Source organism: Pongo abelii, chromosome 22 (assembly GCF_028885655.2).
Source record: "Pongo abelii isolate AG06213 chromosome 22, NHGRI_mPonAbe1-v2.0_pri, whole genome shotgun sequence".
NCBI classification, from domain to species: Eukaryota; Metazoa; Chordata; class Mammalia; order Primates; family Hominidae; genus Pongo; species Pongo abelii.
In genome coordinates this window covers 51,606,198-51,632,866 of record NC_072007.2, presented here as the reverse complement: position 1 = coordinate 51,632,866, position 26,669 = coordinate 51,606,198, and the positions used below count along the sequence as shown (strand labels likewise).

At 41.3% G+C, this 26,669-nt stretch overlaps 1 protein-coding gene across 1 annotated transcript in view; it reads right to left on the bottom strand.

Moving 5' to 3' along the window:
• Positions 1–300: 300 nt before the first annotated feature.
• BACE2 (beta-secretase 2) overlaps positions 301–26,669 on the bottom strand; it is a 107,821-nt gene continuing 81,452 nt past the window's right edge. Inside the window, exons 7-9 of the mRNA XM_009233980.4 lie at positions 26,257–26,406; positions 19,850–20,018; positions 301–1,521 (exon numbers count right to left, since the gene is read on the bottom strand). Coding sequence (XP_009232255.3) covers positions 1,268–1,521; positions 19,850–20,018; positions 26,257–26,406 — 573 coding nt within the window. The 3' untranslated portion in view covers positions 301–1,267. The remainder of the gene's footprint in view (positions 1,522–19,849; positions 20,019–26,256; positions 26,407–26,669) is intronic.

Sequence of the window (26,669 nt, the reverse complement as noted above, 5' to 3'; positions counted from 1 at the left end):
TACCAAAGATTAAACACCCTCAAAGGAAGAAGCACAGAGGTCAACTGCTAAACAATTTAAGCTGATTGGATGGGTATGCTTGAGCCTAACCAGTTCTGCAAAGGGAAACACATGGCTTCGAAGCACGGGGATAAGTAGACGTTACCTCATGTCTTCTGCACATCTCGCATCTTCCTTCCCTGACAGCTGGTCAGAAATATGGGCATCAGGCCATTTCCCTGTTTCCCAAAAGGGTAATAGCCAACCTACTTCCAGAGAAGATTTGGAAAAAGAGACAACTAAGCTAGTGAAATAGAATAGTTTTTTCTCATCAAAACATGATTTATTAATTTTAAGCAAGAGTAAGCATATGTGATAGTGGCCAGCTTGGTGACAGAACTCTTCCTGGTCGATGCACAGTTCAGCACCTGTTGGGTCTTGGCTGTTGGGATGATAATTCTTTAGGGTGAGGGGAACAGCCGTGGTCAAGGCTGCCTGCACCCCCACCCAGGCACAGGACCCTGGGCAAAGTCTCAAAAGAGGTAGTGTTTTTACTTTCGCACCAACAATACAACACAAGTATTGGGTACAAAAGAGGAGATTTCCTTCCCCTCTACCTCAGCGGGCAAAAGGCCTTCCATCTTCAGAAGAGGCTTGTGAGGACCATTGGTTGATGACCTCCTAGTGAATTCTGGCTCCCATTCAGAGCACAGAGAAACCCACAAAAGGGGCCTGCAGCTCTGGTTCCAGGTCTCAAGGGTACAGCTTGGTTACATCCCCAGGCCCCAGGCTGATTCTCCTGCCATCATACTGCAAGCCTTCTTGTACCACTTTGACCCAGGTTGAGGTCTGGCGCAAAATACCCTCAAAGGCGATTAATACAAAAAGCTTCCTGTAAGCTAAGAGGGGTTATCAACTATATGCACTTATTTTTCCAGAGATTGAAGAGAGAAGAGAATGAGCCAAGGCTTGGTTTTGTTTTGTGTTGGTGGCACATGTAGACAGTTTGGCATAACGAACCCCATAGAGCCTGCAGCCCAATCCACTCTGTTTTGGTTTAGAATGAAGTTTTTTTTTTTTAATTATTTTTCTTGGAAGTAGGGAGGATTTGAAAGCTTGAAAATCAAGAATCAAAAGACAGTGAATCTAGAAGGCATCTGGGAGCAGAACAGAGATTGAAGACGGGCGGGCACAGGAGAAAGCGCCGCTGTCGATCCCAGCTGCTGCCCTGGAAGTGTGATTTTCTTAATAGCTGAGTTCATGGTTGCTTGAGGTCAGGCCTGGCTATTCATTTCCAGCGATGTCTGACCAGAGAGGACTCATCATTGACGACCTCAGGGTCACGGGGTCGACGCTGACACCGGAACGGCAGCAGCAGCAGGACGATTAAGACAAGGAGGATGGCTCCACAGATGCTCATGAGCGCATAGGACACGATCCACAAAATGGGCTCGCTCAAAGACTGAGCGGGGACACAGTTGCTGGCTACGTCCTCTGTTGAGAAAGGCCCGGAAATTTCAGACACTGCAGCACCTGCAATTTCTGGGGAGACAGAAAGGGAAAATCCACAGCTGTGAAATGAGCGGTCCACCTCTCACATTGGACACAGACAGAACCCCTTGGTTTATTAAACCACAGTTAAAGTCCACTGAGGTCCCAGTGGCTTAGACAGCTCAGGAAGCACAGCTCAGCGTGCCTTTGGGGGTCCAGTCCCTGCAAACTGGAACGACGGCGTGTTTTAAGGTGTGTGGGTACTGAGCCTAGGTGTGGAGGGGAACTGCAGCAGGGCACATATGGAAGCACCCTGTGCTTCATGGAAGGCCAGCGACACTGCAGTACTACACAGGTGAGAGTGTAGGTCAGCACCTGGTCGTGACAGCTGCGTAGGTTGTGCTTCCTCAGTGGAGATGAAAAAAGAGGAGAAAGAGAAGGAGAGTTTACCGCAGAAAGCTCAGTTGGACCTGCCTGTGTCATGGGGAATTTTCCCTGGTGGAGTCAACCTGAGTTCACTCTCTACCATGGATTCTACAACAGATTGGGACCTCATACCAGCCTGACTCATAGTCTTAGTGGGTTGTGAGACCTCCCAGGGTCAGGCTGGCTTGAGAGACCCTCCCTGCCCCACTCTTATCCTAGGTCTCATCAACAGCCAGGAGCAGTAAGTGAACACAACACCTAATTCATGACATCACTGGTGACAAAGAGAAACAGTTAAAAGTCACCCAGTGACTTCTGCTAGAGACTCTTGAATAACTTCAAACCAAGAAGGAAGTTGAGATGATTTCTTAAAGCCGGTTTGTGGATTATCCGTAGACTTCCTTTCCCTACACTAGGCTTCTCTGCCCCTTTCAGGAATATGGGATCTTAAGCTTTACTTGCAATACGTAAAAGAAATAGGCCTCATTACCCATTTTTCCTATATTTAATCACAGAAATGAATATTTTGGCACCAGAAAATAACACTGCTAAGCATCTGATTTTTCTATAACTAAAGCCTCAAGATCTTCAGAGCTGCCAAATAATACCCTTTTCGATTGAGGAAAGAAAAAGTCAAAATAACAATGGGATAATGACCTGAAAAGAATGGTTTTAAAATCAGAGGAAAACAGGCTTGATTACTTTGCAAAGTGACTGCATTTTCTTGCTAATGTGGATTCTGTCATAACATGGCTTTCCTAAGTGCACTGAAAAAGAAAGGCAATGAACAAGAGCCTCCCAACACCTGAGAACAGAGGGATGCACCCTGCACAAGAGCCTCCCAACACCTGAGAACAGAGGGATGCACCCTGCACAAGAGCCTCCCAACACCTGAGAACAGAGGGATGCACCCTGCACAAGAGCCTCCCAACACCTGAGAACAGAGGGATGCACCCTGCACAAGAGCCTCCCAACGCCTGAGAACAGAGGGATGCACCCTGCACAAGAGCCTCCCAACACCTGAGAACAGAGGGATGCACCCTGCAGTCAATCTACACCCCCATTTCCTGGTTTGTAGATAATGATCTTCTTGCTATGTCTTTACATGGTGGAAGAGACAAGGGAGCTCTCTTGGACCGTCTTTAATAACGGGCAGTAATTCCATTTACAAAGAAAAGCTCTGCCCTCATGACCTAATCACCTTCCAAAGGCCCCAACTCCAAACACCATCACCTTGGAGATTAGGTTTCTGTTGCGGGAAGTCAGGGACCCCGAACAGAGGGACTGGCTGAAGCCATGGCAGAAGAACATAAATTGTTAAGATTTCATGGACATTTATTAGTTCCTCAAATTAATACTTTTATAATTTCTTACACCTGTCTGTACTGCAATCTCTGAACATAAATTGTGAAGATTTCATGGACATTTATCACTTCCCCCATCAATACTCTTGTGATTTCCTATGCCTGTCTTTACTTTACTCTCTTAATCCCGTCATCTTCGTAAGCTGAGGATGTATGTCGCCTCAGGACCCTGTGATGATTGCGTTGATTGCACAAATTGTTTAAACAATATGAAATCTGGGCACCTTGAAAAAAGAACAGGATAACAGCGATGTTCAGGGAACAAAGGAGATAACCATTAGGTCTGGCTGCCTGAGAGCTGGGCAGAACAGAGCCATATTTCTCTTCTTTCAAAAGCAAATAGGAGAAATATCGCTGAATTCTTTTTCTCAGCAAGGAACAGCCCTGATAAAAAGAATGTGTTCCTAGGGGTAGGTCCCTGAAATGGCCGCTCTGGGAACGTCTGTATTTTACAGTTGTAGATAACGGATGAAATAAGCCCCAGTCTCCCATAGAGCTCCCAGGCCTATCAGGACGAGGAAATTCCCGCCTAATAAATTTTGGTCAGACAGGTTGTCTGCTCTCAAACCCTGTCTCCTGATAAGATGTTATCAATGACAATGGTGCCCAAAGCTTCATTAGCAATTTTAATTTCGCCCTGGTCCTGTGGTCCTGTGATCTCGCCCTGCCTCCATTTGCCTTGTGATATTTTATTACCTTGTGAAGCATGTGATTTCTGTGACCCACACCCTATTCGTACACTCCCTCCCCTTTTGAAAATCACTAACAAAAACTTGCTGGTTTTGCGGCTCAGGGGGCATCACGAGCCTGCCGACATGTGATGTCTTCCCTGGACGCCCAGCTTTAAAATTTCTCTCTTTTGTACTCTTTCCCTTTATTTCTCAGACCAGCTGACACTTAAGGAAATAGAAAAGAACCTACGTGAAATAACGTTGAATTATCGGGGGCAGGTTCCCCTGATAGGTTTCAACATAAGAATTTTGGCAGGACATAAACATTTATTCTATAGCACTAATTATGCAAAGAAGCAGGAAAACACAGTTCATAATAGGGAACAAAATCAATCAATTGGAACTTAGTAAGAAATGGCACAGATGATAGAATTAGCAGGCAGGATATCAAGATATTTATTATAACTGCATTCTACTCAGGATGCCAGAGAAAATGTTAACCATGTTAAATAGAGACACAGAAGATATTAAAGATCTAAATCAAATTTTTAGTGATAAAAATTATAATATGTGAGATGAAAAATATACTGGATGGTTGTAAGAGCAGATTATACACTGCAGAAAAACAGACTAATGAATTTAAAAAAAACCAAAACAATAGAAATGAAGCAGAGAGAAAAAACTGAAAAAAAAAAAGAGAGAGAGAGAACACCAGTAAACTGTGGACAACATCAAGCTGCTAAATCATGTAATCAGAGTACTCAAAAGGAAGGAGGGATTGTGAGGCAAAAAATATTTGAAAAAACCAAAAATGTTCCAAATTTTATGAAACTATAAACCCACAGATCCAAGAAGCCCAAAGGACCCCAAACACAAGAAACATGACATAGATTATAATAGTGCACTGCTGAAAACCAGTGATAAAGAGAAAATTTCTTAAAAGCAAGGAGAGAGAAAAAAGAAATATTATCTACAAATGAATAATAATAAGGATTACAGATGATTCCATGTTGGAAGCAATGCAAACTAGAAGACAAAAGAGTAACATCTTTAAAGTACTGGGGGTAGAAGAAGCCCTGTCAACCTAGAACTCTATACCCAGCAAAAATATCTTAAAAATGAAGAAGAAATAACAATGTTTTCAGTCATACACAAGCTGAGAGAACTCATCACAGATTTCCACTACAGAAAGTTCTTCAAGCAGAAGAAAAAGGACATCAGAAGGAAACTTGAATCTACACAAAAGAATGATGAACACCAGAAGCAGGAACTATATAGTAGTTATAAAATCTTTACTTTTAATTTTAAATATTTACAAAGATAATTAACCAATTAAAGCAAAAATTATAACAATTGCTGGGTGGCTTATAATACAGGCATAGGTGAAATGGATGACAATAGCACAAAGGACCAAAGGCAAGAAATGGAAGCCTATTGTTGTAAGGCTCTTAGACTATATGAAGTGGTAGACTGTGGTCAGTTAAAAAATTTACACTACATATCCTAAAGCAACCACTAAAATTTCACAATATAGAGTTATAGCTAATAAACTAGCCAAGGAGATATAAAGAAATAGAAAATAATCCAAAAGAAGGCAGCAAAAAAGGAAAAAAGGGAAAAAATGGAACAAATGAGACAAAAAGAAAAATAGTTTTCTTTCTTGTGTTACTGGTTAAACACAGACATATCAATCATACATTAAATATAAATAGTCTAAACCAGCATTTGGCAAATTTTTTCCGTAAAGGGCCAGATAGTAAATATGTTAAGCTTTTTAGGTTAGCTTCTTTTTGATTTTTTTCAACCCTTTAAAAATTTAAAAACTATTCTCACCTCACAGGCCATACAGAAACAAGCTACATGCTGGATTCAGCCTATAGACTGTTGTTTGTGATCTCTGGCCTAAACATCACAACTAAAAAACACCACAACTGCTAAATTAGATAAAAAGCAAGATCCAAGTATATTCTCCCTACAGGAAACTCGCTTTTAATGTAAAGACTCAAAATGTTAAAACTAAACAGATGGAAAAAAACTATCATATTAATGCTTATCAAAAGAAATTCAGAGTGGCTATATTATTAGACAGAATAGATACAGATAAAAAATTACTAGAGGTAATTTTTTATGATAAACTACAGTTTATCACAACGATAAACTGTTCCCTTCATAAACAGGACATAAAAATCCTAATGTTTATGTACCTAATAATAGTATTTCAAAATACATAAAGCAAGATTGATGAAAATGCAAAGAGAAATAGACAAAATCCACAAACATAGCCAGAGATTCCAATATCCCTTTCTCAATAATAGAGCAAGTAGACAGAAAATAAGTTATGATATAGAATACCTAAACAACACTATCAACTAACTTGATCAAACTATTATAAAATAATCCACCCATAATAGCAGAATATACATTGTTTTCAAGAGCACAAGAAATATTTACCGTGATAGACTATATTCTGGACGATGAAACAAGTTTCAATAAATTTCAAAAGATTCAATTCATAAAAACTATATTCCATGCCCACACCGAGGTAAAATTAGAATAACAGAAAGCTTCTGGAAAAATCCCTAATTATTTGGAAACTAAATAACACATTTGTGGCCAGGTGTGGTGGTGGCTCATGCCTATAATCCCAGCACTTTAGGCGACTATGGTAGGAGGATCACTTGAGGCCAGGAGATGGAGGCTGCAATGAACTATGCTCACACTACTGTACCCCAGTCTGGTGACAGAGCGAGACCCCATCTCCATTATATATATATTTTTATATATATATAAAATCTTTGTGTCCTGGGGTTAGGCGAAAAATTTCTTAGCTATAATACCCGAAAGCACAATTTGTAAAAGGAAAAAAGTGGATTTTATCAAAATTAAGTAAGAACTTCTCCTCTTTAATAGAAAATATTAACAGACTAAAAAGACTTGGCAAAAATATTTGCAAGCCAAATTTCTGATAAAGGACTTGTATTCTTAACATATAAATAACTCTGAGGACTCAATGAGAAAACAAACAACCCTATACAAAAATGGGCAAGAACATTTGAAAAGACATTTCATTTAAAAAGATGCATGAATGGCAAAAAAGCACATGAAAAGATATTCAGGATTATTAGTCATTAGGGAAATGCAAATTAAAACCACAATGAGACCACTAAATATTAATACCTATTAAAATGAAAATACTGACCATATCAAATGTTGGTGAGGATGTTTAACAACTGGAACTTTCATACACTGCTGGCAGGAATGTGACATAATACAGCCAACTTTGAAAATGAGTTTGGCAGCTTTTTAAGAAGTGAAACATACATGTTACGTAACTCAACCATTCCACTCCTAGGTGTTTATCCAGGAGAAATAAAAAACAATATATATGTCCAAGGATGTGCATGCTATTGTTGATAACAGCTTGATTTATAATTGCCAAAAAACCCAAAACTTGGCAACAATCCAAAAGTTCATCAACAGGTGTATGGGGATGAGGAAACTATAATGCCTAATTGATCTGCAATAAAAATGAACTTTAGAACATGAAACATTATAGATGAACCTCAAAATAATTTTATTGTGTGAAAGCAGTCAGACAAAATGGAATACATACTGTATGATTTCATTTATATAAAATTCTAACAAATACAAACGAGTCTACAGTGACAGAAGGCAGGTCAGTGGTTTCCTGGGAAAGGCACGGGGTCCATAGGACCTGGGAGGCAGGGAAAACAGCTCAATGCATATGATCACTATCTTGTTCGTGGTGATGGTTTCGAAGGTGCGCACACATATAACACTTATCAAACTGTATCCTTTCAACATGAACTGTTTATTTTACACCAATTATATCCCAACAAAGCTGTTTTAAAAAGTCAAAAGAATAAGATAGTCAAAGCATGTCAAAGAATAGCACATCTGTTATAATCTCATTGAGATTAGAAAAGAAAGACCGGGGTTGGGCTCGGTGGCTCATGCCTGTAATCCCAGCACTTTGGGAGGCCGAGGCAGGTAGATCACCTGAGGTCAGGAGTTCAAGATCAGCTTGACCAACATGGAGAAACCCCATCTCTACTAAAAATACAAAATTAGCCAGGCGTGGTGGCACATGCCTGTAATCCCAGCTACTCGGGAGGCTGAGGCAGGAGAATCCCTTGAACCCGGGAGGCAGAGATTGCAGTAAACTGAGATCACGCCATTGCAATCAAGCCTGGGCAACAAGAGCAAAGCTCCGTCTCAAAAAAAAGAAAAGAGAAGAGAAGAGAAGAGAAGAAAAAAGAAAAAACAAACCAACCTCAGTCACGCTGACTACATGGACATTGATTTTAGTACTGTTCTTCCAGATGATTGCCTGAGTTCATACCCATTTTTTCATATGTGCTGTGTGTGCTGTGTATAATAAAAATGCAAAAAAACCCCAATAAAATTAATTTTCTTCAATGTAGATGTATTACTTTTTATTTTTTTGAGATAGGGCCTGGGTATGTTGCGCAAGCTGGAATGCAGTGGCTATTTATAGGCATGATAGTAGCACACTGCAGCCTCAAACTCCTGAGCTCAAGCCATCCTCCCACCACCTCAGCCTCCCGAGTAGACATGTATCACTTTTACAATTAAAAGAGTCATGGATTTTGTTTTTAAGTTTTTGAAAAGCAGCGCCAGTTTAAGATGGTCACACATAAAGCATTATCTGGGAACAACTGTATTCTCATATTTGCTAACTAGCTGCTCAGGATTAGACGAAAGCTGATTTAAAATTCCTTCTGGGGGCTTTTTCCAGGAATGCCATTCACCGCACGGTCTCTACATTTATTACTTACGCTAGTAATTCTATGGTTTTAAAGCAGATTCTAATGTTTTATACTGGATTGATTTATGAGAGGCCATTGTATGCAGTGGGTGAGACCATGAACCTAGGGCCAGACTTCTGGGGTTCCAATCCTAGCTCCCACATACAAGCTGTGTGATCTGGGCCAAGTTACTTAACTTCTTTGCCCCCCAGTTTTGTCATCTATAAAATGAAGGTAATAACAGCCCCTACAAGTCAGTCTTATCAGAACAATCAAGTTAATAGATGTTAAGCACTTAGTACAGTCCTGGGCTAAGATCGGTGCTACGTCTAAGTGTCCGCTGTTACTAAATTGTTATTTTTAATTCTTTCATCAATGTCTCGAGTTACAATTTTAATTGTGTATTTTCTCTGAAAGGTCAGGATCTGGTTGATAATGAGTGCCTGTGGAAGATCTATAATTTTACCAAGGATAAAAATTATAATGGTCAGGTCTTTTTCCCTATAGCATACAAAATAATGAGAACTGTCCCGCCACACTGATTATCTGGTACTGAGATGCTTTCTGAGTAGGCATGGTTTACTTAGAAGAACATTCTGGAGTTTCAGGATAGGGTTTCTGGACCCAGAGCCAGATTTTTTTTCTGCAACCATGTGAAAGCTATGGAATATCTGGGGCCCTCAGTGTTCTCTTCTGTAAAATGAGGAAACAGAGCGGCCTGATCTACACCTTTGGGGTCCCCTGGCTTTGGTATCTTTTGATTGTAGTCTAAGTAGATGGTAGAGGAGTATCTCTGAAACTCTGCTCTTAACAGCTAACTTTCCTATTTTTAAACATGAGCACGTACCAGATGATCCACTTTCAACCTGCAGCAAGAAAAATTCACAGTCAAATGGCTGCCATAATCCATCATGTGCCTCAAGTTGTACAAGCTGAGATCTATACAGCACTTGGGTGCTAAATGTCTCAATCTATAAAAAGAGATGGGTGGTATTTCATAAGCTTTGGATACATTAAAATAACAGAGAGTTGTCAATTTTAACACTCTATTATTTTCGTAGCCGTAGGACACTTGGCCCAGCAACACAGAGGCGGTTGAAAGTGCTCCAGTCCCTAGTATCTGTGTCAGATATGAGACGCTGGCCCGAGCCATAACACACCCTGACCTCCAGCCAATCTGACTGCAGTAATGATTCTCAGCAGGGGTGGGAACGGGCTGAGGAGAGGCAGGGGAAGCATAAGAGAAGCATCTGGGGAACTTTTTCCAAAATACCCATTACCTTCCCACCCACTGCCATCCTGCTGTGTCTTGGCTGGAAAAGGGCGTGAGGATGTTGACCAGGTGTATTTTGAAAAAGCTTCCCAGGAGATTCTAATCAAGGAGCTCCCACTCACTGCTTCCCCCACCCCAACCCTTAGGCTAAGTGTCATCAGACAAACACAAATGACCATGAAAACACACACACACACACACACACACACACACACACACACACATAAAACACTGAGAGAGAAGGGCAGCTTCCAAAGATTTGGGGTCCTCAAACAGTGACTGGTGTGAAGGTAGAACCTTTTCCTGCTGCAACAAAGAGGAATGAGGATAAAATATAACTTTTTAACTCTATAGCTGAGTCCAGAAGTAAGAGACTTTCCTCAACCAGAAATGGGCCTTAGGGCTGGGGTTCCCATGACCAGGAGGGGTGAGAGACTTGACCCTGGGCACCAAGGAGGTGGGCACTGGGATCAAGATGCCTGTGCAAGCCTTGCCCATTGGTGAAAGGAGCTGGGAAATTCTACCAACAAGGAAGCCTCGCTCAGCTCAGGGACTAAGAGGTTGGGGGAGGAGGGCAAGAAACTCTCCCATGAGAAATGGAGCCCCTAAACCTCCACCTCAAACATGGCTGGCATCTAAATTCGCACAACCTAGTATACAAATCCCAAGATTCTCATGGTCTGCGGACACTCAGCAGAAACATATGCAAAATTGCTTTATAGCAACACTTTACAGCCCAAGGCACACTGCACTCTCTTGGAAGAAAAAGTGTGCTCCTTCTAAATATAAGCTCACAACAAAAAATTGCAAAGCAAATGAGAAAAAAGCCTACTATGAGAGAGCAGCCAGCAGACACAAAAACAAGATGAACTCCCCATCAGTGATGGAAAAATAGAACAATGTGCACAAGATTATACCATAGCTGTGTTTAAAGTGACTAAAAACCCATTAAAATACAATTTTTTTTAAAACTAAACAGGCTGGCTCAAAAGTTCATAAAAGAAAAGAAAAATTAAGAAAGAAGAGTTGGAAATTCTGAAAAAAGAATAATGAAAAGGAACTAATACTATAAGATATATCAATGGAATAGTACAGAAAATCCAGAAACAGATATACATCTCCCAAATATTTACTAGAATTTGGTATGCAGTAATTTTAGGATTTAAAGTAAAAAAAAAAAAGATAAACTATTTGATAAATGTTATAACAATGGGATAGTCATCCTAGAGGAAAGAAGTTTAATCCACACATTCTATGCCAAGTTAAATTAAACATGAAAGTACTTGAATAAGTCACAAAACACTTTTAGTGAGGAAAGCCATTTAAAAGGTAACAGTAGTCCCAAGACCCTTAAAGCAAAATATCAAACTATTTAAATATATAAAGTAAACATTTTCTACACTAAAACATGTCATAAGCAAAGTTTTAAAAATGTACAATTGAGACAGAAATTATAGGTTCTTTTTCCTCCAAGCATATGGTTAAATACTCCATTACATAAAGAGTTCCTACAAATTAATACAAAAAAAGAATCCAACAGAAAACAACGGGCAAAGATATGAGTGGGTAGTTCATAGAAAAGGACAAACAGTGACCTTAGTCATTGAAAAGAAACTCAATCTCACTCATAGAAAGTGACACAAATTAAAACTACACTGAGATCATCATTTTTCACCTGTCAGATGACCAAAATTTCCAAGTAGGTTATCATCTACATTATAAGAGAAGGTATGGCCAGGTATCAATGAGTATAAGCTCTATGGAAGGTAACAAAGTCATATTCATTAAAATTACAAATGTTTACACCCTTTAACTCAGCAATTCTAATAATTTAACCTAGATGTACACTTTCATATATGCAAATGATATATATAAATGATGTTCACTGCAGTATTATTTGTAACAACAAAAGACTTAAAACAACCTAAATGTCTATCAATAATGAACTGGTTAAATAAATTAGGTGCACCCATATAATAGACTATGAGGCTCAAAAAAAAAAAAAAAAAAAAGGAAGGACTTTAGGCATTAGTATGATTACCCCTGAGGGAGTGGGACTATGTGCTATATTGTACCTTCTGAATATTAAATAGCCTTTTAAATTAAATAAAAACTGAAAAGAAGATAAAGAAAATCCAAGTCACAATAAAATTGTTACACAACACTATAGAAAAGTTAATTGGCATATTTGTTTATTTATTTATTTAGAGTCAGAGTCTTGCTCTGTCTCCCAGGCTGGAGGGCAGTGACATGATCATGGCTCTCTGCAGTCTTGACCTCCTGGCCTCAAGTGATCTTCCTGCCTCAGCCTCTTGTGTAGCTGGAACCATAGGTATGCTCCACCACGCTTGGCTAACCTTTTGATTTTTTGTAGACAGGGTATTACTTTGTTGTTGATATGGTTTGGCACTGTGTCCCCATCCAAATCTCATGTTGAATTGGGATCCCAAGTGTTGGAGATGGGGCCTGGTGGGAGGTGACTGGATCATGGGGGTGGTTTCTAATGGTTTACCACCACCCCCCAGTATTGTCTCATGATAGAGTTCTCACAAGATATGGTTGTCGAAAGTGTGGAGCACCTCCCCCTTTCTCTCTCTCTCTCCCCTGCTCTGGCCACGTGAAGACCGTGCCTGCTTCCCTTTCTTCTTCTACCACAATTGTATGTTTCCTGAGGCCTCCCGAGAAGCAGAAGTCTGTACAACCTGCAGAACCATGAGCCGATTAAACTTCTTTTCTTAATCAATTACCCAGTCCCAGGTATGCCTTTACAGCAGCATGGGAATGAACTAACACAGTTGCCCAGGCTGGTCTTGAACTTCTGGACTCAAGAGATCCTCCTGCCTTGGCCTCCTAAAGTTCTGGAATTATAGGTAAGAGCCACTGTGCCCGGCTATGGTATATTTGGAAAAGCATGAGATACAATTTCTAGAAATGAAAAATATAGTCATCGAAATGAAAAAATCAAAAGAAAAAAAAAGACCCGCAAACCAAAGACAATTAAAGAATCCAAAAATAATAAAAATAATAAAAAGTAAAAGTATTTTAAAAAACTCAATGAATAGGTTAAATAGTAGATTGAACATAGCTGAACAGAGAATTAGGCTAATATAAAATGTATCTGAAGAAATTACACAGAATGCAGCAAAGATAGAAAGGAAAACATAAATGAAGGGTCAAGGGACCTGAAATAAATAATGAGAAATCTCATTACTTGAAATGAGAGATCCAGAAGAAGAGACTAGAAAGAATGTGCATGAAGCAATAGTGGAAGAGGTAACGGCCGGGAATTCTCTAAGATTGACGACAAAAGTCATCAGTTGTCAGATTCAGAGAGTGTAAAGGGTATAGCACGATGGGAAAATACCCTATACCTAGACACATCATGGTGAAACTTCAGAACACTATTCAGAACACTAGAAATTTAAAATAAAAGCAGTCTTACCGGTAACTAAGGAGAAGCAACAGATTACCCTTAAACGTATAACAGTTAAGACCAACTAGGGTCTTTTCTTCAGCAATCATCACGGCCAGAGGACAATGAAACTGAACCTTCAAAACACTAAGGGAACACAGGCAATCTAGAATTCCATGTATAGCTAAACTGTGATTCGGAATTGAGGCAAAATAAAATTTACCTTTCATAGTCTTTTATAAAAGACATCCAAAAGCACATTCTTCAGCAGAAAGAAAATTGCTGTGCAGTGTTCCACTGAATGGCAAGTCAACAATTGTTTATCTGTTTTCCTTTGGTTGACTTTTGGGATGTTTCTATTTTGATAAAAGTGATGGTTTTATGTATTTATGTAAGTACTAAAGTATGTATTACTTAAGTTATTTTATGTGTAAAGCTGTTGTGAACCTTCTGGTTAAGTCTCAGCACACTTACATACTCATTTCTCCTTTGCATACACCTAAGAGTGACAATTGCTGGATTCTAGAGTAGGCATATGCTTAATGTTGAATGTTGATTATAGAGTAGGCATATGTTTAATGTGGAAATTGTCAAAAAGCTTTTCCATTCATACTGAATACTTTTCAGAAACTGGGAATCCCTAAATTTAGGACTGAGAAGGAAATTCCACAAACCTATCCTATGCATAATGCTCCATGGTGCGAAATGAGAAATATTTTCTTTAAAGTAAGAAAAAAGACAAAAAAGTCCATTATCACCATTTGTATTCAGTATTGTCTCAGAGGGCATCACAAAAAATATAAATAAAAGATATAACAATTGCAAGTGATTTAAAATATATTATTTGCAGATTATATGGCTGTTTTAATAGAAAATCCAAATGACTCTAAAAACCATTTCTAGAAAGGAGAACTTAGCAATGTGGCTGGATAGAAGATTAATATATAATATATAAAAATTGCATACCCATATTCCCAACAACCCACAAGAAATGCAATGTAAAATAATCTCATTTGTGGTAAAAACTAAGAGGTACTTAGGAATAAGTCTATGTGTGAACCTTTTTGGACAAAAATACAAAACACTGCAGTAGGTCATAAAAGAAGACCTAAACAAATGAAAAGGTCTGGTACATTCATAGGGGAAACTTGATATGGTAAAGATTTGGTTTCTTCTCAAGTTAATTCTGTAAGTTCAATGCAGTTCTAATAGAAATCCCAACAGGGTTTTTCAGGGATCTCAACAAGCTGAATAAAAAGGGCAAAAGTAGCCAAGAGAACTCTGAGGAAGAATAAGAAGGGTCAAGTCCCTGCCAGATATTGTCCTATAACTGAAAAAAAAATAAAACTATATAGCTTAGCCCAGGGATAGACAACTTGACCAGTGGAATGGAACAGAATGGTCAGAAGTAGGCTCAGGCATAAATGGGGACTTGGTACATGACAAAGATGCTATTAAAATTCATTAGATACCTTGCAAAAAAACATTTAACTCAAGTCTAATTGAGCCTCTAGACTTAAGTTCAAGGAAATATGATGCAAAATCAATGCGGTATATCATTAGGAAACAGATAAAACTGAATATGATATATTCTACAAGAGAACTGGCCTTCCAAAACAAAATAAAAAGCAAAACAGCTAATGAAAACATTCTGGGGACACCTGGGGAAATCTGCGTGTGGTCTACATAGTCATGATATTTAGCAAATATTATTAATTTTTTAGGTGTGATTATGGTATTGTGGTTATATAGGAGAATGTTCTTATTTTTAAAATGCATAATGATATATTTAGGGGTGAAAGTCATGATATCTGCAACTTATTTGCAAATGGCTCAGCAAAAACTACATACTCACCTATACACACATACTGGTATATGGCAAAATGTTAAAAATTACTAAATCTAGATGGTTGATATGTAGAACAGCATGGTATTATTTTTAGTCTTTTCTGTATATAAATTTTTTAAATAAAAAAATTGGAAAAATCAGAGGGGAAAACATTATATATTCAATAAGGATGCTGAGAAAATGGAATGTCCTTATAAAAATTAATTTCCTAATTCATATTTTGGAAGAAAATAAAAGGATCCAGTATCTTTAGAAGAAAAAAATCCCTATTTTCTTGGATTAAAGAAGTATTTCTTAAATAAGGCACAGGGCATAATTCATGAGAGAAATACTGGTAAATTTGATTTCACTAAATTAAAGATATATATAAGTAAAAGGCATCAAAACAAAGTAAAAAGTCAGGGAGACTAGATAGTGTAACTCAGAAAAACTAATACCTCAGAAATATAAGGAACTCAGGTCTATCAGTAAAAAGTATGGGTAGAAAAATGTGCGCACTATATTAGTAGAAAAATTCACCCTCAGAGAAGAAGCTCAAACATCCCAAAAACATATCCAAAGTTGTGTGATATTGAAAGTAATCAACTAAAATGTGACACTATTGCACATACATGGATTAGAAAAACACAAAGACAAAACAAATACAGTAATGCTTTTAGGGAATGGAAATTCTCATATAATGCTGATGTTTCAGCTACTTTAAAGACAAATTTGACTGTAGCCAATAACACTGAAGAGTTGCATAATAAATCATTTAGAAATTCCATTCCTAGATGATCTCATTCACCTACACAAAGACGTTCACTGCAGTACTGTTTATAATTGCCAATACAGAAATAATCCAAATGTTAATTAAGATAAAAATGGGTAATCTGGGTACATTCATAAAGTGAGATAGTATGCAGTCAAAACAAATAACCTAGGACTCATATCAATATGGAAAATCTATAAAATGTCATGTCAAACAACAAAGTCGAGTTGACAAAGGATACACACTACCACAGCATTCCTATAAATTTAAAAATAAACAAACAAACAAACAAACAAATCAACTAACCTAGGTTTTGTGATAAGTATATGGTAGGATGTTTCCAAGATGACTATGAATGACTCCTGGCCTCTACATGCGTAGTCCCCTCCCACATCATATCAGGGTCATTCTGTGTGACCAACAGAGTGGGGCAGCAGTGAGAACATGCTGCTTCCAAGATTAGGTGATGAAAACCTGGGGTTTCTATCCTGGGTGCCCCGTCATGCTCTCTTGGATCACTTGCTCAGGGCTGACCAGAGGACATCAGGCAGTCCTGGGGTGAGGTCCAAATGGTGAGGGAAGCAGGGCTCCTGCCACCACAACAGTGAGCTTGGAACCAGCTCCTACAATGGACTTCAGACAGCTGCAGCCTCATGAGCAATGGTGGGCCAGAGACACCCGGCTAAGCCCCTCATCAACTCCTGGCCCTAAGAAACTCCACGAGATGGCCAGACATGGCGGCTCACGCCTGTAATCCCAGCACTTTGGGACACCAAGGTGGGAGGATCGCTTGAGCCCAGGGGTTCAAGACCAGCCTGGGCAACACGGCAAAACCCCATCTCTACAGAAAATACCAAAAATTTTCTGGGTGTGGTGACACATGCTATAGTCCCAGGTACTTGGGAGGCTGAGATGGGAGGACTGCTTGAGCCCAGGAGGTGAAGGCTGCACTGAGCCAACATCATGCCACTGCACTCCAGCCTGGTAAGAGAGTGAGACCCTGTCTTTTAAAAGCGAAACAAAACAAAGCCAGGCTGGGTGTGGTGGCACATGCTTGTAAACCTAGCGCTTTGGGAGGCCACGGTGGGGTGGCGGAGTCGATCAGTTGAGCCTGGGAGTTGGAGACCAGCCTGGGCAACATGGCCAAACCCCCTCTACAGAAAATACAAAAAACTTTCTGGGGCAGTGGTGCACACCTGTAGTCCCAGCTACTCAAGAGTTTGAGGTCAGAGGATCACCTGAACCAGGGAGGTTGAGGCTAAAGTGAGCACTGATCATGCCACTGCAGTCTACTCTAGCCTGAGTGACAGAGCAAGACCCTGTCTAAAAATAAAAAATAAAATAAAAAAATAAAAAAAAGAAAACAAAAGAAAGAAAGAAACTGCAGAAGGTGATAGAGAGTTGTGACATTTGGGGGTAAGTTGTTACATAGCAATAGATAATTAATACAAGGTGCTCATGCCATCCAGTAAAATTATAAATGTATAGTAATTCAGATAAGAATATACACTAATCTCAGGATAATGAGTAATGCTGGGGAAGGGGGTGGGGTGAGACTTTAGCTATACTTGGTTTTTTATTTCTAAGACCAATTTTTAAAGAAAATATGACAAAATATTAAATCTAGATATTCCATAAATGCACACATAGTATATGATTTTCTGTAACTTCAGGTTTTTTTGTTACTTAAACATTTTATAATGAAAAATAAACACTTAAAAAAAAAAAAGAAAGGCAGCATAGCTATTCCATTTATTAGGGTTCTATCGAGCACTGTCTGGGGCCTTTAATTGCAGCCCTGAGGAAAGTAATTACTTTAATGGCGAAACAATCCACATGGAAGAGGAGACATATATCAGTGTATTTTCCCACGGCTGGTAAAATCTAACATTCAAGTACCAAAACCGCAAGTACATTTTTTAAAAAAGGAACAAAAGGTGTATATAAGAGCATCTAGCAAATAACTCACAGTGAAATTCAGGGAAAAAAATTTGCCCTGCCTAGAGACACCTAATATTACACCATTTCCAACAGTAATTCACTTAGAAAACAAATGGTTATTAGACTTTGCAGTATTAAGTGGACCCTCTAACAGCTGTTGCCATAGTAGCCTCTACTTTAATGATATTTAATGAGAGAACAGAAATTGTGGGCAAAATTGCTTAAGTTCTTAGATTCCCTTGGTTAAAAAGAAGTAAAATAGTCACAGTTAGGAAATTCAGTGATATTTCAGTCCCACTTGCTGCCACAGAGAAAGGTCTCATTCAGTGATAACTGAACAGGCTAAAAGAGTTATTGCACACGCAAAAGGTAAACATTTACTCACAGCAAAGATAAAAAACATGACAATGGGAAGGGTTCCAAGTCTGCTCACAAATGCAAAGCGAAATATGTCAGCACGAATATTTATGAAGACATGTCATGATGTGTCATATACATACACTGGGTTGGATGATTTTATTTATATAGAATATGAATTGGCCTAATAGTCCACATGCAATCTTTCCTTTTAATATTTCTGTTCTCTAAATTATTACTTTACTTTTCTGAAAGGCCACTCTGCTAAAGCCAGCTAATGAAGCATCCTTTATCTGCTTTATTTACCAGGAGTCCTGTTTTAAGACGATGTTTTAGGTATTAAAAAATAGTAACTGAAATCTCTCCCTCCTGGAATAATTCATCTGTGATCACTTGGCATTTTGCCTGTGCACCTCATTCAGGCAGCTCTTCACCCGGGTTGAGATCAGAGTGAAGGTCTGAGTTGAGGCTCCCAGGATGGCCCAGCACTCTCACCTGTCCTCCAACAGCATCTCATATCCATCAAATTCCTACAAAACCCCCTTTCCTTCAACCACATGGTGATCTTTTATTTCCCTATCGATTCCCAAATTTTGTTCTATTCTACCTCGTCATCGATTCTTTTTTGACCTCACACTTAATTTTTCTCTCCTTTCACATATCACCAGCACAACTTTGGAATTCCATTCTGCTCCTGACTTCAAATCCAATGTACCATTTTTTTTTCAGTCTCTTGACATCTTATTTTGAAAGGCTGCAGTTCTGCTGACCAGTTTTCTGATTCAGGCTCTTCCTCCACTTCTCTCCGGCAATTCAACCTCATGCCCACTTCTGTGATTTGCCTCTGCCTTGCAGGCTTGGACTCTCAGTCAGAAATACCTAATCTTCCCATTAAGCCGTGTGCGGTATGAGCACTCTGTTTCAAGCAAACTGTGAAATCTGAAGACATTTTCAAGCTTATGGGGTTTATCCATCCGCTTGACTGTCTCGTGCTCTCCTGGTTTCTCTGAAGACCTGCCAACCCTCCAGCTAGAGGGCAGAGTCATGCTCCGGGCCGCCCTCACACATCTTTCAAAGGAATCCCATGAGAAACAGGGGCTCCTTGGTCTCATTATATTAGGATTTCAAGAAATCCCAACGATAGGTGTTCCTTTCCTATTTCAAAATGAGGACAGCTTTACGGACAAATAAATGTACACAGCTTATATGTGAAATTTCTTCCTTACTCATTTTGCTTTAACTGTCGAAAAACTGCAATTCAACTCCAAGGCTCCACGGCATATTTTTACTCCTAGTGGCTATCAGGACTCACACTCAGTAAGCATTTCCCATGTGCCAAGCACTGAAGTTTCACATGGATGATGTCATTTAATTCTCTCAGCAACCCCATGACCCATTTTATTGAGAAGATTTTGATCACTGGTGATAGGAATGAGTGAAACAATTCAATGGTAATTGATCTGCCATCAAGAATTGCTTCCAAGTCAGTACATTTACATAAAGGACTCTTGTCGGGGACCCCTGTTCGATGCTAGAATCGCTCACCTGCACAGGGGCTCGCTGCGAAGCCCACTCTCTTCCGGGCTCTGTCGAAGATGACGTAGAAGCCCTCCATCACCGTGGCACCGATCACCAGCGCATTTGTGGATGGGGAAATGCCGAATCGGTAACATTCATAATTCAGGCCGGCCCCCATCATGGGCTGAATGTAAAGCTGTTTGTCGGGGAGGAGAGAGCAAACAAACAAGAAAAAGCACAAATCAGGCAATATCACAAAATTGCTGAGGTCACACGCATGCTCAGGACCCTCCCAGGTGCTGGGGGGAGTCACAGGGGAAGAAAGATGATCTCATCCTGCCATCCAGGAGGAGAGAAGATCGAAAGCATGGTGATCAATATTATTGATCAGTGACAGCACAGGTGACCCATATGCACCACCTGGAGTTACACACAGGTGCACACACCCAGAAGATGTCTGTCCAACTGTCTGCTGATGAAAAGAGTCAAACTCTGTAAAATATTTTGAAGGGATTTATTCTGAGCCAAGTATGAGTGACCATGGCCCGTGAGACGGCCTCAGGAGGTCCTGAGAACATGTGCCCGAGGTGGTTAGGGCACAGCCTGGTTTTATACAATTTTGAGAGACATGAGACATCAATCAAATACTTTTAAGATGTCCATTGGTTTGGTTCAGAAAGGCAGGACAAGTCAAAGTGGGGCTTCCAGGCTAGAGGTAAATTAAAAATTTTCTGGTTGATAATTGGTTAAGTTTATCTAACCTGGGATCAATAGAAAGGAAATGTTTGGATTAAGAGAAAGGATTGTGGAGACTAAAGTTTTATTGTGCAGAGGAAGCTTTTAGTTAGCAGGCTGTGAAGAAAAGAGGTTGTGAAATGTGTCTTACAGAATTTAAAAGGGTGCCTTCATATATACCATGGAATACTATGCAGCTATAAAAAGGGATGAGTTCATGTCCTTTGCAGGGACGTGGATAAAGCTGAAAACCATCATTCTCAGCAAACTATCACAAGAACAGAAAACCAAACACCACATGTTCTCACTCATAAGTGGGAGTTGAACAATGAGAACACATGGACATACGGAGGGGAACATCACACACCAGGGCCTGTCAGGGGGTAGGGGGCTAGGGGAGGGATAACATTAGGAGAAATACCTAATGCAGGTGACTGGTTGATGGGCGCAACAAATCACCATGCCACCTGTATACCTATGTAACAAACCTGCACATTCTGCACATGTACCCCAGAACTTAAAGTATATATGTATTAAACAAACAAACAAACAAAAAAAGGTTGCCTGACTCTTAGTTGATTATCTTCTAGATCTGGAAAGAATAAAGAAAGGGAAAAGTGGATTCTCTATACAACATAGATTTTTCTCACAAGAGACAACTCTGCAGGGCAATTTCAAAATATGAAAAGGAAATATATTTGGGGTTAAAATATTTTGATTTCTTTCCTTATTTGTTATGTGATGTCATGCCAGAGCCAGGCTGGAAAGCAGGCCATGTTATACAAGGTTAAATAAAACCCCTCTGGTGAGACTTTATGGTGTGTAGGGCAGACTCCCCAGGCCTCTTAGGTAGGAATTTTGGGCAAGAGAATTAAAAAAAAAGTCAGAGTTTAGTCCTTAAGTCCATCTGGCCATCTGGCTATCTGCCCAGCAGTTATCCGCTGAGGACTTCACATGGCTCAGATGCTGCCCTCTGCACCAGCACTACAATGGTGAATGACACACAGTCCCTGCTCCCTCGAGGCTTCCAATCTAGGGGGGACCAGGCAGTAACCACAGGGTGGGAAGTGCCCTCACAGACCCCCTCTATGGGTACTGCTGACCACTAATCACTTCCTCCGTGTGGAAGCTTTCTTCACTTGGACTCTAAGAGGGCTGCATTCTTCTTCTCCCTAACTCCTTAGCTGCTCCTTCTCAGGCACTGTATTGGATTTCCTTCATCTTCCTCCCCTGCAAGCATCGGAGCACTCTCAGGCTCTGGCCTCCTCTCAATCTTCCCTCCTTGGGTGACCCATCTGGCCCTACCCCATGGCCCTAGGTCACCCCGTGATCTAGGCTGAGACTCCCAACTCCTCCTCTCCAGCCCAGACCTGGGCCACCATTGCCACATGCTTGTGTCTGCCTGCCTGTCCACCTCTCAATCGGCATTTCCCGTGTAACCTGTAAAACCTGAACGCTGGCTGTTCCCCCCAAATCAGACCTCTCCCACAGTTCTCTGTCTCAGTAAATTCATGATTCACCCAGTTACTCAGGCCCTATAGTGCTGGGCCAGTTCTTTTCTCTCTTAGCCTGCATGGAGACTGTAACCAGACCCTTGTGAGCCTTCCTGTGAAACCGAAGCAGAATCTAATCACTCCCTTGCCCGACTCAGGCCAAGTCCTCACTGTCCTTGTCCCTTGGGATCCACTGCAATGGCTCCTAGCTGGCCCAGAGCCCATCATGCGCCCCTCGGGCAGACAGAGTTTTAAAAGTAGGCAGCCTGACGGGGGCAGGACAATTTCTTCAGTGAAAAGAAGAAGAAGTAATCAACATCAGAGAGAAGACAGCATCTGTGGGTCAGAAGTTCTGCTGTTCAGGAGGGCCAGTTCCCACAGGTGCTGCGCAGTGTTAAATGAAGATGAGTCGGCCATTGATATCCCTGGAGCCAAGAGTATGTGGGGAAATGGGTCAAACCTTAACACAATTAGTGAGCAAATCAATATCCTATCAGCAGTAACAATTTCTTGGCTTTTGAATAGCAAATAATTCAAATGCAGGCAATTAGAGAGTATAGCAGCTGAGTACAACAAAATGCCACCTGTTTAGAGAAAAGCAAGAGTGCAAAATGAGTAAGAAAACGAACCTTCCTGTGAGTAATGATTAGTCTTAAAGGGCAGAGACAGGAAGAAGGACTTGGAGGAAAAAGGCAGACACACTAATACACAGAGTCCTGGGCCTTCTGGCTGTAGGGGATTTGAGGGACTGTGAGGGGTGATTTTGGAGGGAGCAGAAAAGACTGAGAGGAGACCAGCAGGGAGGGGCTGCCATGTGACCACACTGAAGAGCAGGTCAAGTAGGGACAAAGCAGAAGCTGTGAAGAAACCTTAGAGCTCCCCTGTGGGCTGGCGGCTGCTGTTTTTTAACAGGCCACATAGGATTCAGCCCATGGGCTTTTGGAAAATAGTGTTGGATATAGACAAAGTTTAAAGTAATTGCTTTTGACTTGACTCTTTTCTGCAGGAGCAATCGTTTGCCCACTTATTAGGGCTCATGTTTGAGAGGTCCCAGGTAGGGCCCCATCCTAAAACTCTGAGGACAAGAACCCTGGCGGTTTCCCTTGGTGTTAGAAGGGCTGCTGGGCAGAGCCTTTCTGCTGGGAAACATGGAGCGTGTGGGGTCTCACCAGGTGATCTTTCCCAGCTTCCTATTGGAGTACCCTCCCAGAAAGGGAATGGAAAGCAAGTGGAATGTGATGCTGAGTAAGAAATCAGGAAAACAGCAGGCAAAGTGGATTTTTAAAAATAAAAAATCTGAACATGTCAAAGACAACTAAAAAATATCTACCATTATTAAGTGAAAGCAATAATGAATTCTTATGCAGAGATGTGCAAATGAGATGAAATGTTCCCAAACCCCTCTCATTCTGCTCCTGAGCTTGCCCAGTGCTGGGTCCTAAAAGCTATTGAGGAAGCCAAGCAAGCCTTCCCGGCTGTGACCCGCCTGGACTGAGAGGTTTCCCCCTAATGCCTGCCTTCTCCTTCTGCTTCTTACGAGTCCTTGGTGCCTGACATTTATTCAGCAGTGCACACCTGGGTCCTCAAGCTGGGTTTTGACATTATTACACACCACACTGATGAAATAATGTCTGTATTTTGGCACTGTAATAGCCAAAATGTAATCATCAAAAGCACATAATTTTTTTTTTTTTTTTGAGATGGAGTCTCACACTGTCATCCAGGCTGGAGTGCAGTGGCACGATCTAAGCTCACTGCAACCTCTGCCTCCGAGGTTCAAGTGATTCTCCTGCCTCAGCCTCCCAGGTAGCTGGGATTACAGGTGCCCGCCACCAAGCCCAGCTAATTTTTTGTACTTTTAGTACAGACTGGGTTTCACTGTGTTGCCCAGGCTGGTCTTGAACTCCTGACCTCTTGATTCACCCTCCTCGGCCTCCCAAAGTGCTGGGATTACAGGTGTGAGCCACCGCACCCAGCCAAAAGCCCATGATTTTAAAGATGATTTAAAGATGCTGAAAACATAGCCTTGTAACGTCACTCAGTGCAGTGCCATTCATCCAAGGATACTGCATTCTTCTGAAAATGTCTTTGGTAGGTATTATTGTTTCTTCTTTATAGTTAAAGAGACACAGGCAGGGCTAAATGCTTTGCTCTAAGTTACGGCGTGAGGGAAGGGCAGTGCTGAGCATGTAACTCAAGCCTCCCCTGAGAGTGTGGTATCTCCTGTTGGCCTGAATTTCTCCTGAAGCTTTCAATCCTTTCCCCAAGATCTCTCCTTTTCTGGAAAGCACATCCCCACAATGTAAAGACGAAAATGGGAAAAGGCAGTAGTACCATTTACTTTTTTTCTCCTGAAATTACGCCTCCTTCCTTGTCCCTACAGTCCAATTCCCTTTATCTCAGATTCATCAATTGCAACAAAGACACATTGATGTGTCCATTCCACAAACAGTTCTGATGTACTTTCCCTCCACTGCCTGGTGGCGTTGGGGAAGGAAGGACAATCTTTTACCCCCACAGCTGTCATCTTCAAGGAATTTATAATTAATTGAAAACGAAATAGAAGTTAAGAAAACAGAAGTCAAATGAAAAAGGCAACGGCATAAAACGTACCCTAAAGATAAGATTACATGCCAGATGAGCAGACCAGAAAATATGTGTGCTGAGTGGGAGGTGCAACCTCACAAATGGGTTATTTTGCTCGGCATAGTTTCAACAAAAGCTGGGTTGTTTGAGTTGAGTCTTAAAGGATGGGAAGAATCTGGATATACGGGCGGAGTAAGGAAGGGAGGGCATTTCAGGCAGGGGGGTTGGTGGAACAAAGGTTAGGAGACGGTTGCAGGCGAGAGGCCTTGAGGGTCAGTGGCCACCCGGCAGAGGGTTGGGGTGCAGTGAAAACACTGGGGAACTAGGAGGGGTCTGGTGGGAGGCCATGGACAGCAATGCCAGGAGCGAGCTCTGAGCACTTAAATCATGGGGATGCACTGCTTACTCATAGCAGGGGAGGCTCGGGTGAAAGTGGTGGTCTAGGAAGATTGATCTGACCACAGTTTCAAAAAGAAGAGAGGGTGGGGGCTTGGGGGCACAGCAGCACTCTGCAGGTTACAGAGGTGCTGGTGAGAGCCACACGCGTGAGGGCTCAGTAACGGAGGGGAGGAGGAAGAGGTGAGAAATGGGACTGAGGAAGACAGATGTGGTCCATTTCATTAGACATGTAGGATAAAGAGGGAGTCAGTGGGTACTGGGAGTATAGGAAGAAAATGATATCTTCATCTTGGGCAATCTATTTTTTTTTTTTTTTTTTTCCTGAGACAGAGTCTCACTCTGTTGCCAGGCTGCAGTGCAGTGGTGTGATCTCGGCTCACTGCAGCCTCCGCCTCCCAGGTTCAAGCAATTCTCCTGCCTCAGCCTCCCGAGTAGCTGGGATTACAGGCATGCACCATCATGCCCGGCTAATTTTTGTATTTTTAGTAGAGACGGGGTTTTGCCATGTTGGCCAGGCTGGTCTCAAACTCCTGACCTCAGGTGATTTGCCTGCCTTGGCCTCCCAAAGTGCTGGGATTACAGGTGTGAGCCACCGCACCCAGCCCACTTTTATTCTTTATACGTGAACAGGAAAAATGTATAAGGGTGATGTGGTAGTTGTGACAAAAATGTCTTCAGGTCTTCCCTTTTCCTTGTAGCCACACCCTTGGCAATGTGGCTCCATGGCTCCTCCCAGTGCGAGAGGCATCTTCTCCCCCATCCTCGGAATCTGGGCTAGCCTTGGGCTTGTTTGGGCAGCATCATGGAAGAGACAGTGGCCAGTTCTGGGCTGACACTTCAGGAGCCCCTGTGTGGTTCTTTTCTCTCTCCCAGGCCCCTGTTACCACATGTGACTCAGAGGCTGAATGGAGAGAAACGCATGGCTCTGTTCCTCCATCCACCTCACCACCAGACATGTGAGTGAGACCATCCTACACCAGCCTGGGCGGAGGCCAACCGGGACCCAGCCAACCACCAGCTGAGCAGAGACATGTGAGTGAGCCCGGCCAAGGGACACCACCCTGCCTGGACTCAGGGGCAGTAATACGTGTGGCTGTTTTTTGCAGTATTATTGTGGTGATAGAGATCTAATACCGGTGTGACATCTAATACATGTGTCATGCATGGAGTGCTTTCACTTTTGCATGATAAAAAGAGCAAAGCACATACCCAAGTTCGTACCTGAGGCAGGATTGTGATACGGAATGACCTGCTGGAGTTCTCGTCTCTCAGGTAGATGGAGATTTTAGGGAAGTAAGACCAAGGTGTTTCCGAATTTGTCCAGCACGCCAGCTGGGACCCAGTCCAGAAACCATCAGAGAATTCTGGAATCTAGACAAAACAAGATCACATGAGAAACCATGACTAGTCTGGCACGTCAACAGGAAACAGCTCCAGGCTCTCCTAGCCATCTCGCCAGATGCCCACGGGGATAAACAATGTTTAATTTGGACAGAACAGCAGGGACATTAGTCCCCTGGAAGAGTGACGGTGATGACAAAATAATAATGATTAAAATTGTCAAGACACACGAAGTACCTACTAGTACTAGTACTAGACACCCTTATAAGCCCTTTGCAGCAATAATTACTTCA